The 16,835-nt window shown below is 35.1% G+C and overlaps 1 protein-coding gene and 1 non-coding gene across 2 annotated transcripts in view; one reads left to right on the top strand and one right to left on the bottom strand.

Moving 5' to 3' along the window:
* The window catches only part of Exoc5 (exocyst complex component 5), a 54,698-nt gene that overhangs the window by 20,355 nt on the left and 17,508 nt on the right, over positions 1-16,835 (top strand). Inside the window, exons 5-12 of the mRNA XM_075949180.1 lie at positions 5,074-5,138; positions 6,966-6,994; positions 8,662-8,771; positions 9,592-9,636; positions 9,738-9,878; positions 10,499-10,581; positions 11,651-11,860; positions 13,184-13,331. Coding sequence (XP_075805295.1) covers positions 5,074-5,138; positions 6,966-6,994; positions 8,662-8,771; positions 9,592-9,636; positions 9,738-9,878; positions 10,499-10,581; positions 11,651-11,860; positions 13,184-13,331 — 831 coding nt within the window. The remainder of the gene's footprint in view (positions 1-5,073; positions 5,139-6,965; positions 6,995-8,661; positions 8,772-9,591; positions 9,637-9,737; positions 9,879-10,498; positions 10,582-11,650; positions 11,861-13,183; positions 13,332-16,835) is intronic.
* Trnal-uaa (transfer RNA leucine (anticodon UAA)) lies at positions 599-681 on the bottom strand. The gene has a single exon. It is a non-coding gene; the product is annotated as a tRNA-Leu (tRNA).

The following is a 16,835-nucleotide window of genomic DNA, read 5'->3' on the forward strand; positions in this document are numbered from 1 at the left end:
ATAAAGAAATAAAGCAAAATTAGACCATGATCATTGAAAACTCTTGTGTTGGTTATGTTATTCTTTTCATAACATAGTCACTTAATATTCGTTTAAAGGTATGTGGTATTGGTTGTCAATTCTGAGAGAAGGCATCTTAGCTTGGTTTCCTCCCTATAGAGGGAAAAAAATCACAATGAAAATGAAGAAAAGATAGTCTCATGAATCATAGGCTTGCTGTACTGTTAACCCACTCATATGTTGAATACAGTTTTGCTGATTTATTCCAAATTTACTATGCAGAACATCAGATTTCAAGATGTTAAAATCTAAATATTAATGAGGTTTGTTTTGAAGTAAGCAACATATTCTTATTAGTAGAACTGTGTAAAGCTAAAGGATTTATAATATTTACATATGAAAATGGTTACTTGTCTGTAGGTACTCCCTCTAAAGAAAAGTCAGCTTTTAAAGATTGAGTTTCAAGGATTATAGTATTAAATAGTCCTGATAAATAACAAGAAAAGTGATATTAAGAATTTTTTTTTTTTTTTTTAGTTTTTCTAGCCAGGGTTTCTCTGTGGCTTTGGAGCCTGTAGACCAGGCTGAATAGCACTTATACCAGGAGTGGGGTTAGAACCCACGCAGACATATGTCCATTGAATCTTAAGTCCAACGTCTTAACCACTCGGCTATCCTGGTGCCGGCAAGAATTTGTTATATACTGGTAGTTTCATTTTATATTTATATGGTTTAGATACAAGAATGTGTATGAGACTTTGAATAGCAATTTGCATTTCAGGATAGTTATAGAATTTTTAAGCTTTTTTTCTAAATATTAATAAATATAGTACGGAAGTACCTACTTAAAACATGAAAATTCTGTTTTATATAAAATAAGTTGGACATGGTAAGACTGATTCGTTGGGTTACTTTTGATTGTATGCTCTAAGCAAAATACAACTGTCTTAACCAACATATTAGCCTGTTTTTATTTTATGTTGTTTTGAAAATATATTATTTTTAATACAGTATATTATGATTATGGTTTCTCCTCCCCCAACTCCTCCCAAATCCACCTACCAAATTCTACTTCTTTCTTTCTCACTCATTATGATACAGGCAATTATCTAAAATAGTAATTATTATTATTATGTAGTAATTATTAATAAACAATTCTCTGATTGTATTTTCTGTGTGCACTATTTCTAAGTTGCCTTCCAACATTTCCAATAACTAGATGAGTGCATTAGCTCTATAGCCACCAAAGTGTGTCACCTTGGAGACCAGTTGGAAGGGATAAACACACCTAGACAACATGTAGTTGTCTAGAAATTATTATTATCAGCATCAAAAACTTTATTATTATTATATAAAATGAAAGCAAACTAGTATAAGACAAAATAATTAGAAAAAAACAAGCCAAAGAAAAATCTCAAGAAACACACAGATTCAGATATATTTATATTCACACATACAGAATTCCCATAAAATCACAAAACTGGGAACCATAATATATATAAAAAGGACCTATAAATTTAAAAAAACAAAAAACTTTACAAAGCCTAATGAGACAAGGTTAAAAAAAAAACAAAACCAAGCCAAAAAAAAAAACCAAAACCAAAAAAACCCTTACAAAGTGTTATAAGACAGAGCACCTCCAAAATGCCACTGTTTTCATTTTGTGTCAACCATCTACTGATGGACATGGGGCCTGACTGGAGCTGAAGGCTTTTCTCTGTCATGTCCCGTCCTGCTGAGGCAGTTTCTCTCCCGCCCACCTTCTCGGCAGCCACTTATGAAATAATGATTTGGAGGCTTAATATTAATTATAATTGTTTGGTCAGTGGTTCAGGCTTTTTACTTGTTAGCCAGTAAGAAGTAAATTAACCCATTTCTAATAATCTGTATATCACCATGTGCCCCATGGCTTACCCATAATTTCTCTGGCATCTTACTTCGGGGGCTGCTGGCATCTCTCCAACTCTGCCTGCTTTTTCCCTGTTTGTCTGCTTGGACTTCCTGCCTAGTTATATTCTGAAGGAGCTTCTTTATTAACTAATGGTAATAAAACATATTCACAGAATACAGAGGGACATCCTGCATCACTTGTTCTTTTTTTTTAATATTTATTTGTTTATTTATTTATTATGCATACAATATTCTGTCTGTGTGCATGCCTGAAGAGGGCACCAGACCTCATTACAGATGGTTGTGAGCCACCATGTGGTTGCTGGGAATTGAACTCAGGACCTTTGGAAGTCGAGACAATGCTCTTAACCACTGAGCCATCTCTCCAGCCCCATCACTTGTTCTTAAGAGTGGTTTGTATATCCAGTGAGACTCAGGTAGAGAAAATTAATTTTTCATTTGTAAGCGAGTATCAATGGAGAGAGCTGGGTTAGGATGCAGGCTTGTGTCTACTTGCCCTTGCTGCTCCAAGACGTGTATGAGCTCTGTGCTTGCTGTCGTAGTTTCTGTGAGTTCTTGTGTCTGTCAGAGCTGCTGTGTTTAGAAGGTCTTGTTTTCTTGGGCTTTTCTCTGACTCTTAGAATCATTCCACCTTTTCTGCAGGGTTCCCTGAGCCCTGAGGAGAGAGAAAAACTAGAAACATCCCATTTAGGACTGAGTGCTCCAAGGTTTCACTCTCTGCAGTGTCCAGTTGTGGGTCTGTCTGTCCATTAGTTCCCATCCAGTGCAGGAGGAGCCATCTCTGATGATGGCTGAGTGAGACACTGATCTATGGATATAACAGGATATCGTTAGGAGTCATTTTTTGCTGCTTTCCTTTTGAAACTCAGGAAAGAAGTTGGAAGAAGTATCTATATTTAGATTGATTTAAAAAAATTTGATTTATATTTATTTGAATGCTTACTCTTTAAACTTTAAAATTTTGAAATTACCCTTAACTAATCACATAGTTCTTGATGTCTGACTCTTAATCCCTTTAGGTTTTAATAGAAAGGAAATAAATCTTTACATTGTTAGTATCTTTCTTGGTTACTACGTCATCGTGATTGGAGACTCACAGTATTTATTTTCTCTCCTTTGCTTCACTTTTATTTGGATCCCTGTTGTCTTTTATCTCCTCTGTTCTGTATACTTTATTCTGCTTTTCCCGCTTGCCTTGTTTTGTTTTTGTCGCTTGGTTACTGTGTAATAATTAAGACCTGCTCCTATAACAGCCATATGTTAAGAATGCCAGTGTGGGGACTTGAGGGTTGTCTTAGTGATTGAGAGCATGTTGTTTTCTCTTGCAGAAGGCACAGGTTCTGTTCCCAGCATCCACAGGGGTGACTGACAACCTTTTCTGGTTGCAGGGGATCCAACACACTCTTCTGACCTTTGTGGGCACCAAGCATACATGTGGTACACATACATACAGGCAAAAGTCATACACATGGATTTAAATAAATAATAGATAAAATTCATATGTGACAATAGATTGACAATTATTCAATAAACCTCTGGCTATCTCAGTTTCTAGATATTTGCCATTTACTTTCCAAATGGAATGAAAAGGAAAAATCATTCACAGAGCTCTAAGGAGATGTGACTGTAGGAGGAATTAGAATTAGATAAAATGCCAAACATATTACTTTTTCTTCTTTCTCTTTCTAGCGTGTGTGTGTGTGTGTGTGTGTGTGAGAGAGAGAGAGAGAGAGAGAGAGAGAGAGAGAGAGAGAGAGAGAGAGAGAGAATGAATCTGTCTCCTGGGTACAGTTATATATCACCACACTGGTTTTTATAGGACGCTTGGGGATGGAACTCAGGGCTTGTGTATGCTAGGCAAGCACTCTACAAACTGAGCCATACCGTTTTCTTAGAATAGCAGCTTAGTGCTTTTTTTGTATAAGACCTGATGAGTGTTTAAAACTGTTTTAAACAGTTCAAATGCAAACAATTTATTAGGTGTTACTTGGTACCTTTATTTATTGATGCCTATTTTAAGTGATATTGTAAACAGTTCTTACCAGTTAGCCCTGAGGAGTCAGAAACAAAACTGTGGTACTTCTACCACAAACAGCAAAGTTTACAAACACCATGCTTCCTAAAAAGATTAAGAACAAAGTCCTGATGGACCAGAGCTGGCTGGCTGTTAGCTGTGTTCAGAAGAGGCTATTGATCAATAAACAACGATGGGCTTTGCTCCTAAGACTGAATGCGTGGCTGCTAGTGGAAGCTGCAGTGACTGGTACACTTCCATGTATCAGGGTGAAGAAAGCACATGGCGACTGAAAAATGAGTGACCTGCTGAGTCAGACAGGGCGAAGTCTGAAGCAGGACTGCACTGTTGATTGCACATGAGTACACAAGAACAAACCCCGCTACCATCCCTTGCCAGGGATCACAGGAGCGTCTAGAAAAATCTATACTAATGTTCTTAGTCATTCCTTCATGGTTATATGACTCTTAATGTATAACAGTATGAATCATCACAAAGTAAGTTATTAAAATTGTGTCAAAATAAAAGTACTAAATTGGAATTTAAAGTAAGAAGTGGCCTCTCTATGACTTTCCTACACTGTTTCATAGATGAACATAAATGTCTCTATTAAAGAATTTTAGAAACCTTGCCTAAGTTTTTTATTCAACTTGAAAATGAATACTTGACAGTATATACATATTTCTGTACTATATTTCATTCAAGATACTACATCAAACTGTATCTTTAATTTTTGTACACATTATAAATTTATATAGTTAAGTTATAAACATTTTGTTATTTTATTCATATGCAGCAGTATATTCTAAACCTTGTCTATTCTGTTGACGTCATTAATGTAGAAGAAATTTCCACTTTGCTTTTGACAAACAAGGATTTTTAATTTGCTCAGAGATTAAAATTTAATTGCTGGTTTTGTTGAGGGGAAGAATTGTGATATCAAAAAAAAATTACAATATTTTAAGCACCAGAAAGATACGTGGTTGGGTTTTGAGTTGTTATCGTGTTGCCCATAAGGTTTTAAAGAAAATTGTTTGTGCAGGTATTATGGCTGGGTATAGGACAGACAGCATTGCTCTTTTCAGCTATACTGTTAATTTTTGGAATCTAAAAGAGTACTTTTAATTGTTTTTACTAATTTCTCATAGATAAAGGAAGCAGCAGATGTCATTCAGAAGCTGCATCTGATTGCCCAAGAGTTACCTTTCGACAGGCAAGTTTATACCCCAAGAGCTTACTTGTCAATATAGCTTATGGAATAAAATTGCATTTTCCTTGCTCATTAAGGCAGCAAGAATTTATTGAGCACCTCATTTGTACAAGATACTGTGTAATGTAATAATATACTTGAAGGGACTCATTGTTTTTTTTGAAAAACAAAATTAATGGAGATCTTTTAAATTGACAAAGTACGATTTTGAATTTACTTATTTGGAAATTTGAGAACCAAAGTTAACTTGGCTATTTAACTCTTTTTGTATTCCTAGATCAGGGTTAAATTTGGGGGGGGGGGTGTCTGTTACCTTTGAAAAGCCAGTGAAAGATACATAGTTTCTTCAGAAAATTAAGATGTATACAGATTGTTGTATATAATTATGTGGAATTTTATACCACCCATAAAACCTATCCTAGAGAATTTAAGTTAACACCTTTGTAATGTAGGGTCCTGGACCATCACTAACTAGATTCTACCCTAAAATAACCTGTCCACTGAGAAAGAAATGCTCTTTCTGCTCTGTCATAAAAAAAAAAAAAAAACAAAAAAAACCAGTTCCTTCATGTAACAACTTTCTGTATAATACAGAGCATGATTTTTATCTGTTGATACTTGAAGATCTTCAGGTACAGATAGAATGTGGATATTTATTTTGTTGTACTTAAAGCCTCGACCATAAAGCCTCGACCATTATTTTCCTAGCATACTGTTAACCACTCCCCATATATTTACTTTACTCTCAACTCTGTACCATCATAAAGGATGAACAGTAATAGTTGTTTTATTAGTCACCCAAGAGTTGGAACACTACTTACATGGATAAAATGTCTAAATCAAGATTAGGTGGATGTTAGCTGGCTTCATTCTGTGTCCTACCTTCCAGTCTGATTTTTCTGCACCAGACTGTTACCATTCGTGCCTATAGTTATCTCTTCTATTCCTTGTGGATGGGGCTGGGGGCAGAGGTGAGGGTTCAGAATGTTGGGGAGTGAACCCAGGCTCTCATACATTTGACATGCCTCTAAGCCAAGCCTTGGAGTTGAGTATTTATCCTAATCAGATCCAGTGTGTTCACATAGACCAATATAGCCATTCTGTCGTCTACCGTGACTTTGCTATAAGATTTTTATATAGCCCTTTAAATGTGTTTCCTTCCTTGTCTGCTTTTAGCATCTTTTTTCTTCAAATGACCATTTGTATAGGATCTCTCAAAATCAGTTTCCCTTGATGATTAATATTTGAAAAGTTCTTGGTATATTTTATCATTTTTATTTTGTAAAAGTTGATTATTCTCCTATACTCATTTCCGAATTCTTTTATGGTCCCTTTCATTTTCCTAGTTTTAGAATAATTCATTTGAGGTTTTTATCATTTGTTTTTGCTGTATCTTATATGATCATTAAAAAAAAATTAAAACTTTACATTGCCATTATTCTTCACAATGGCCATTGAACTAGAAAGGACAGTAACCTGACTTTGAGATTGGCTGGATTGTTATTGCCTCAGGTGGAACTCTTTCTTTAACAAGTGAATTGATTATTTACATGTAAATTTTCTAAATGAGAATAGCAATTTCATTTGAATTACCCAAATTTATTGTCACCTGGCTTGTTTTCTTTCAGTATTCTCTTCCACAGCATTGTCTCTTTTCTTTTCTACAGTGATGGTGACGTTTTATTTTTATGGTAGTTTTCTATTTAAGAACACTTAGGAAGGTAATACAAAAGATGCCACAAATAACTGCAGCACTCCCCCCTTTGTATTGTTTTTATTGTCATATTTGTCACAGCTCATGAACCTCATCATTGGCTTTCTGTTTCTCAGGTTTTCAGAAGTAAAATCCAAAATTGCAAGTAAGTGCAATCTATTTACTTAGCACATTCTTTTTTTTTTTAACTTCAAATATTTCTCTTTATTGAAAACATTACAATTCACTGTGATTACCATTGTTTTTGATGCTTAAATTATCCCCCTCAGATTTGCTCTTGTATTCTTTTTTTTTTAATTTATTTATTTATTAAGGATTTCTGCCTCCTCCCCGCAACCGCCTCCCATTTCCCTCCCCCTCCCCCGATCACGTCACCCTCCCTCATCTGGCATAGAGGACAATGAGGAATACTGAGAACTCAAGAACAATCGCAGTGGGTTTTTGATCCTACTGCACGTACTGGCTTTGGGGGAGCCTAGGCAGTTTGGATGCACACCTTAGGAGACCTGGATAGAGGTGGGCGGTCCTTGGGCTTCCCACAGGTCAGGGAACCCTTATTACTTAGCACATTCTTAAAAAAGGAAAAACTCACATTAAAAAAAAAAAAGCAACAGGTGAGAAAGTGAGAATGATACCATTGATCCATCCGATCCTAGAATTTGAGGCCTCTTCCCTCAGAATAACAATGACCAATTTCCGGGCTATCTACTAGTACCTTGTTTGCATATTGATGTATCTTTCTATATTTTTAAATAATTGGAAACATGTAACTTTAGACTTACTATATTTAGCCTAACTATACATTTTTAGAGATTGTGTTCGTTTAATGTAAGGATTTTTCTTTTGAATTGGGAAAACATAAACATTTCAATTTCTGTTTAGCTATTTTGTTCCTTATATGGTTATAGTTTTATTTGAGTGGGGGGTATTTTGTTTTGTTTTGTTGAGACAGGGTTTCATTATATATCCCAGGCTATCCTGGAATTCACTATATAGACCAGGTTGGCCTTGAACTCAGAGATCTGCCTCTGCCTCCTGAATGCTGGTGGGATTAAAGGTGTGTACCACTACACCTGGTTTAAGTCAGTCTTTGGGTTATTTTTTAAGCCAAATCCATGCTTCTAGAAAAACCCTGTGTTTTTAGTACACTTTACCAGTGTTCACTGTTAAGTAAGTCATTTCTCAGAAAGCCAACTACCTGGTTTTTTCTTATCTTACAATAAGGACATGTATAGATATTTGGATTCCCTAGGAATATTTTTGATCACTTTAAATTAGTTCATGGTTCAAATAATAGGTAAGAATATGGCATTAAATCAAGGGCCACATACTATCTTAGGATAAAATATGATATTTGATTATTATTCTCTGTAGAAGTATCTGAGCATTAGTAAAGGCTTTGTAGTCCTTATATTTTCCCTGACATTAGAGTAAAGATTAAGGATGTTTTTTCTGTATTTTCCCATCAAAATTGTTATCTGAAAGGGTTTTTTTTTCTCTTTCTCTTTTTTCTTTCATGTAAATATCTCATTATCTTTTGGTTTAAGTAATATTTTTAAATGGCTGTTATACCTCGAAGAGCTCATCTGTTTTACCAGTGTGTAAAGCTTTTGTGTCCCGAAATACAGATTTTTGTACATCAGGATGTTGTATGAGCTAGATTCACTGTTTATAATCTCATGTTTTTGTAATTCTCCCAAGAAGACAGACCCATAACCACTATAAATTTTGTAATATTTCTAGACTTAGATGACTGCATGTAAGTTGTATACTAGATTGTCATGATTCAGTTGGATGATTTCCTGGCTTTAGGTAAATACCATGATTTGGAATGCCAGCTGATTCAGGAGTTTACTAATGCCCAAAGAAGAGGAGAAATCTCCAGGATGAGGGAAGTAGCCGCAGTTTTACTTCATTTCAAGGTAATGTTGAGATTTTAACTCACGATCCGTCTCCAAGTTCCTGAAGATTTTATATCCCTTGATTTCCCCTAATTATTATGTAACTATATGACAGAATAACTTTGTTTGATGTTTGTTAAATATTACTTAATATTTTTTAAGGATTTTCTGGTAATATTAATGCTATATCAAGCAATGCACCCGGCTTTAACCCCAGCGCTCGGGAGGCAGAGGCAGAGGCAGGCGGATCTCTGTGAGTTTGAGGCCAGCCTGGTCTACAAGAGCTAGTTCCAGGACAGGAACCAAAAGCTACGGAGAAACCCTGTCTTGAAAATCCAAAATAAATAAATAAATAAATAAATAAATAAATAAATAAATAAATAAATAAATAGTTGGTGAAAGAAAATCATGTCATTAGCCTTCATGCTTCAAGTATATCATTTTCAATCAAAAATATTTATAAATAAGTAAAAAATTAAAAAAACCTGAATATAAATATCTAGTGGAAGATATGAACCAAAGAGTAGATGCACTGTGACTAGAAATAGGGACCTGGAAGATCTTGGGTGCTGAAGACATACATGTGGATTATGGAGCTGTCTTCCTGGAGCGTGAGCTGGAGAGAAAATCCTCATTGAAAAATTCTATTAGCTTAATTATAGAAGATAGGACAAGATACCCGTGTTAAATTACTGGATGGTTCACTACCATTATTTCATTTTACATCTGATGACTGCTGATCATTCACTGGGGTACAAGATGTAGTTTTATTATATATAACACTTCTGCTGAGACTGCTATTATAATTAGAACGAGACAATAACATTGTTTCTCTTTACAGGGTTATTCCCATTGTATTGATGTTTATATAAAGCAGTGCCAGGAGGTAATTTTACAGTATATTTTTGAATTCTTTTTATACTAATTTTTATTTTGAAGCTATTTATAAATAATGTATTAACAATGTAAATTACCTCTGTCATTTAGGGTGCTTACTTGAGAAATGATATATTTGAAGATGCAGCAATACTCTGTCAGAGAGTGAACAAGCAAGTTGGAGATGTCTTTAGTAATCCAGAAGCAGTCCTGGCTAAACTTATTCAGAATGTGTTTGAAGTCAAACTACAGGTAACTTTAAACAGTAATAGACTAAATAGTTCTTAAGGCAATGTGTTGGTTTTTTTTCAAGATTTTTAAAATTTATTTTCATTATTTTTAATTATGTGTATGCGTGTGAATGTGTGTGTTTATGCATATGAGTTCAGGTACCCACAGAAACCAGAGGTGTTAGATTCCCCCGGAACTGGAGTTAAAGGTGATTGTGAGCCATTGGATGTGGGTGCTGTGAATTGAAGTCAGTGCTTTTGGAAGATTTTTTTAATTCATTTTTTAAGTTAGCATATCAAGAAATGGGTTTCATTATAGCAACTTGATGTGTTCTCCTTTGTTCTTGTGCTGCTTCCCTGCCCTGTGCCCTCCTCCTCCAAGCGGTCCCTCTGTTCCTCATAGAAGCCCCTCTGCTTTTACCCTCTATGTTTTCACCTCCCTTAAACTCTCTTCCTACTGGCTTACCCCTTTCTAATTTTATGACTTACCCACAGCATTCTCATATCATTTTAAATCTAGGCTTCATAGATAAGAAAGAATGTGATATTTGTAAGTTTGGTTTATTTATTTAACATAATGATCTTGAGAAGTTATATAATTTAGTATTTCCTCATTCCTAAGAATGTTACTTTCCCTTTTAGAGTTTTGTGAGAGATCAGCTAGAAGAATGTAGGAAATCAGACGCTGAGCAGTATCTCAAAAGTCTCTATGATCTGTATACCAGGTATGTGTAGACAGGGCCTCACTATCTCTAGCTAGCCTGGAACTTCCTGTGTAGACCAGGCTGACCTCAAATTTACTGAGGTCTGTCTGCCTCTTCCTTGTGAATACTAGATTATCACAACATGTGTGACTATGCCTTGCTGAGGTATATTGTTAATTATTAAACAATAGCCATACATTTTATATTTTCTTTCTCTTTTAATAGAAAATAGAAAAGTATTCAGATATTTGTCAGATAGCACTGTCCCTTTTTGCAGTAAATGCCTGCTTGTATAGATAGGAGGTACACAAGAGCAGAATTCTTACTGTTGTAACAAAAGACCTTGTTTTAACTGATTTAAGAATTTTATTTGTGATTTATGAGCTAGTTTTTGTGATATTTTTGTTGTTGTTTTACTTTAAGAATTAGTACAGTGGTGATGCACGCCTTTAATCCCAGCACTCGGGAGGCAGAGGCAGGCGGATCTCTGTGAGTTTGAGGCCAGCCTGGTCTACAAGAGCTAGTCCCAGGACAGGCTCCAAAGCTACAGAGAAACCCTGTCTCGAAAAACAGGAACAAACAAACAAACAAAAGAATTAGTACAGTTACATTCATCCCCAGTCCCTTTGTTTTGGGAGAAGGTTCATCATAATAAGAGTAGCAACACTCTCTTCAATGGTGTGAAATAAAAACTTAGAGGTCAGTCCACATGGACAAAGACAGAAATGATGACCAGACAGTAAATTCTTCGAATCACGTGAGTACTTATGGTGGAAGGCTTTAGAACATACCTTAGCTTCTCTCCATTTTTGCCATTTCTATGCTAGTCATTGCTTCACAGCCTTTTTCCCTAGGTCATCTCCAGCATTTTATATCAGTTTTCAAAACTATATTATTATTTGTAATATTCTATTCTGTTTCGTGTATAGCTTTATAAGCTGCTTTCTATATCTTAAGTAGTCTCCCAATATTTCAGAAATGATCATTTGATATAAACCATTAAAGTTCCATTATGATACATAGGATCTATAATGTTGTTACAGTATCTAAAAGATATATTAATCCTTTTCTTTCTTTTTTCCATGAAAAGAACCACCAGTCTCTCCAGCAAATTGATGGAGTTTAACTTAGGTACTGATAAACAGACTTTCTTGTCTAAGCTTATCAAATCCATTTTCATTTCCTATTTGGAGAACTATATTGAAGTGGAGATTGGATATTTGAAAAGCAGAAGTGCTATGATCCTACAGCGCTATTATGATTCAAAAAACCACCAAAAGAGATCCATTGGCACAGGAGGGTAGGTTTCTAAAAATTAAATATAGTTAAAATTGAAATTGTTAACATTAAGTTTGGGTAAAGTTAGTAACTATTAGCTGCTATTAAGATTTTCTGTGTACAGCTCTTCATACTGTTTGTACTGGTGACCAAATCCTACACACTGAAATGGTCTAAATAGCATTCTTAAAATGTAAATCAAGCCAGGTGGTGGCAGCGCTCACCTTTAATCCCAGCACTAGGGAGGCCAAGGCAGGAGGATCTCTGTGAGTTCAAGGCCAGCCTGGTCTACAAGAGCTAGTTCCAGGAAAGCCAGGGCTACACAGAGAAACCCTGTCTTGAAAAACAAAAAAACAAAACAAAACAAAAAGTAAATCAAACACTTCTCAATCAAAATAATAAAAGATAATATTAATAATATAAAGAATTCTGTAGTTTAAGTTCCTTTCCAGAGTTAATTGTTTTGGGTTATTAACTATGAATCACATCATTCAATATTGAAGCTGTGAATGAAAGAGCAAATACTTTATTTACATTTTAGGCAGCCCTGATTTTTTGGTCATTTGTACATAAAACTATTAGATTTATATTGTAAAGTCTGAGAATTTGCTTATGAGAAGAGAATTTGCTGTAAAGTTGATGATGACAGTCATTCCCAGATGGGATCTAGCAGATCCAACAATCTAATCTAATACATTTTAAAAAGATATTCTTGAGTTGTTTTCATGCTAAATCAAAATCATTTTATTTCAAAAAGTAAAAACCTAAAGAATAAACATAAGACTTCAAAAAATGAGTTCACGGTAGCCTGAGCTATATGTTCTAGTAGCAAAAGTAATTTAACCTAGAGATATGTACATAATAACAGGTGACCCTTAATCACTAAGGAAAGCTGTTACACTTAAGAGGTCTAGTTTAATATAGTGAAGATATGAGCAATATATTTAAATGGTTGTTTTTTAAAAGAAGTACTAAAATTTTAAAGCTTTCTTTTTATACAAGACTACTTTTAGTTATTTGTTATTTAGAATAGCTTCTTGAAGGTGAAGAATGATTCAGGTAGGATTTCTGACATCCTCATCTGGCTTTTTGTGAGTAAACAGGAGCATGCACCCAGATATACTTGTGAACATACACACCAATGTTCAGTACCTCAGATTTATCCTGTCTTAATGAAAGTTATTAAAAACCAACTTTTATAATTAAAATGTTAATCTCTTGGTTATTGACTCGTTTTGGGTTTTGTTATTTTCTTTTTGCCGATATGCATTAAGGTTGAGCATATTTGCAGTTAAAATCTAAATATAGTAAACTTCTCTTTTCGTTTGTCTTTATGATGTACTAGTATTCAAGATTTGAAAGAAAGGATTAGACAACGTACCAACTTACCACTGGGGCCAAGTATTGATACGCATGGGGAAACTTTCCTATCTCAAGAAGTGGTAGTTAATCTTTTACAAGAAACCAAACAAGCCTTTGAGAGATGTCATAGGGTAAGAATAATAAATTAATTTTTTAAGCTATAGTTGTATATTTCAAGTTTTGTCTCATTTATAGAAGGATAAAAATGTACTTCTTGATTAGGACCAAGTAGTTTTTTAATTGACACAGTTTATACAAATTGCATGTACTATATAGATACCATATGAAGTTTTGATAAAAGTGTACATTGAGTAATAGTTAAATCAGGATGAGCATATATATCCTCATATTCATCATTTTTTTGTGGTAAAAACATTCAAAATTTATTCTGACATTAAAAATGTAGAGTATATTGTTAATCTGTTGTCATCCTGCTGGTGCAGTAGAATGTTGACCAGCCTTTTTCATCACTCTCTACTTCTTTCCACACTTTCCTCGGCTGCAAGTGACCATATTCCACTCAACGTCTGTGAAATTCCCTTTAGTTTTGGCCTATGGGTGAAGTTGTCCAGTATTTGTTGTTCCATGCTTGGCTTACCTCACTTAACAGAATGTCTTCCAGTTCCTTCTCCATTGTGCAAACAACAGGATTTCATGGCTTTGATGGCTGAAAAGTATCCCTTTGGGTGTATATACACCAAATTTTTTTTTATCTGTCATTGAGTGGAGAGTTAAATTGATTGTTTCTTGGCTGTTGCAAACATTGTTCTAGTAAACGTTGAGGAAGAGACCTGGTCAGTCATCCTCATCAATTTAGACCATGAAACTCTATATGGACAAGTTCAACAGAACTGCCATATACGGGCTGCCCATGAATGCTTCAAAAAATTATTGCCAGGACATAAATTTCAATTCAAAAACATTGGAATGCAGATCCCTCTTTAACAAGCAAATTTCCTTTCCTTTGTTTCTGTACCCAGGAGGGGACTAATGGGTCTAATACATTTGAATCTCTGTAACATTTTTCATAATGGCTGTTCACATTCCCACCAACAGTAGAAAGGGTTCTCTTTTTCCATATCCTCTCCAGCTTGTGTTCCTTTTTGTCTTTTTGCCTTTGTAACTGAAGTAAAATGATAACTTGCTGTAATTTTCTTTGCTATTTCTCTGGTGACTAATGATAGTGATCATGTTTTTATTGTGTTGAGTTCCTTATATGCTCTCCATATGAATTTACAATTATTAGATTGTATAATTGCAAATGTTTTCTTTTTGTTCTGTAAGTTTTCTTTCATTCTTGGCTGTTTCCTTTGCTGGGTGGAAACTTGAATATACTTTGTTTTCACTTTTGTTTTTTTTTGCTTTTGGAGTCTCATTCACGAAGCATTTATCCATTCCAACGTGCTGAAGTATTTCCACTTTTAGCACAATTAATAAAAACCCAGAGACAGATATTGGGGTTCAACCTGAAGATTAGAGAAGTAAAGCAGCCAAACCACTAGAGAACTCTTACCTCTATGAAATCTTCAGACTGAAAGAGAGCAAGTTTCTTGTCTCATCCTGCCTTATAATCGTCTCTAGTGCTGGGTTTAAAGGCCTCTATGGCTTGTTAGTGTGGCTTCTGGTATTAGAGGCGTGTGCCTCCACTGCCTGGCCTGTATGACTGACTAGTGTGACTGGTTTGTGTTCTGATCTTCAGGCAAGCTTTATTTATTAAAGTACAAGTAAAATTTTCCTATATCCACTATGTTTTCCTGTAGTTTCATAATTTGAGGGGTTCCACTAAAGCTTTAATTTATTTTGAGTGAACTTGTGTCTGCTATTAGAGATAGACAGTTGTACGTATCTACATATTGTCCCATATCAGCTGAACAGATTGTTTTCTCTAATTTGTGTTAAGATTTTTGTCAGATCAAAAAGAAACTTCTGTGTCCATGCTGAGGCAACACTAGCCTGTGCAAATAAATGTAACAGTTTAGGAAGTAGTTTGATAGTATGTCCAGTTAGCCAGACAGAAACAATAGATTCATCACTAAGGTCCATGGTTTTCTAGGCCATGGGTCTTTCTTTGACCCACTTCATAGAACCAGGCATGAACTCACTCTTGTGGAACATGCATTAAATCCTGTAGTTGTGTTTTTTAATTAATTGATTTATGTATTTATTTGGTCTTTTTGTGTTTGTTCTTTGGCTTTTTTGGGAGCCCACCCAACTCCCAAATAAATACACACATGGAAGCATATTCTTACTTATGCTTGACCTTAACGTTGCTTATTTCTAGCCAACTTTTCTTAACTTTAATTATCCCATCCATCTTTTGCCTCTGGGCTTTTATCTTTCTCTATTTCTGTATACCTTTCTTTACTTCTTATTCCGTGTCTTGCTGTGCATCTGGATGGCTGGCCCCTGATGTCCTCTTCCTTTTCTTTTCTATGCTCCTCAATCTTTCCAGATTTCTCCTCATACTTATTCTCTCTGCCTGCCAGCCACACCTATCTTTTCTTTTGCCTTGTCATTCAGCTTTTTATCAGACCAATCAGGTGTTTTAGACAGGCAAAGTTAAACAAATGCAGCAGAAAAGAGCACAACACATCTTTGCATCAGTAAGCAAGTTTTCCACAGCATAAACAAATGTAGCACATTTTTACTGATAGTCCACAGCAGAGTCCCAGTGGAGCCCAATTGGTCACGTCCATGACGGTCATAACACTGGTGGGCCATCTCATTACTCATTCTTGGTCTGTTTAGGTTTCTTTCTTCATGATAAGGAATGTATTCAGGAATTTATCCATTTCTTCTAGATTATCAAATTTCTTGGCATATCTTTATTCATAATAATCTTTAATCCTTTGTATTTTATGGCATCCATTATAATATATACTTTTCCACATCTGATTTATTTATGTAGAATTTTCATTTTTCCTTTTTTGAGATCGCCTCACTCGGTAGCCTGGTTGGCCTGGAATTCACAGAGACCCTCTGCCTCCTGAGTGCTGGAATCAACAGCATGCATGGCTACACCTGGCTCTTAGTCTGTTTGTTTTGTTTCTTTTATTTTTTTGAGATTATAATATAATTATATCATTATTCCCCCTTCCCTTTTCTCACCCTTCTTTGCTCTTTTAAATTCATGGCTTTTCCATAATTGTTGTTATATACCTTTATGTAAATACATAAATATACCTAAATATATGAATACAACCTCAGTCTGTATAATGTTACTTGTATGTATGTTTTCAGGGCTGACATTTCTATTGGTAATAACCAAATTGGTTTGCACTTCCTTGGGGAAGTTTCCCCCACCCTCCATCATTCCTTAGTTGCCAGCACTTGTTTGTATAGGACTGAAGCCTTTGTTTCCCCCACCCCACCCTACCCCATGTTAGCATATCTGTTGTTGTCCTTGTTCAGCTCATAGGTAGGCTTTCTTGTGGATAAGACTTTATGAGTGTAGCTTCTGACATTTCTAGGAGACATAATCTCATAGCAAACTTGAAATCTAAAAATCAAAAGTAGTAATAGCTACATTAGATGTGAAATGGTGCATTTTTTAAAAGTTCGTGTTCCTCTGGCTCTTATAATCTTTTTGTTTCCTCTTCCATAACCATACCTGAGTCTAAGCAAGGTGGAGGAAT

This window comes from Microtus pennsylvanicus, chromosome 15 (genome assembly GCF_037038515.1).
Source record: "Microtus pennsylvanicus isolate mMicPen1 chromosome 15, mMicPen1.hap1, whole genome shotgun sequence".
NCBI lineage: Eukaryota > Metazoa > Chordata > Mammalia > Rodentia > Cricetidae > Microtus > Microtus pennsylvanicus.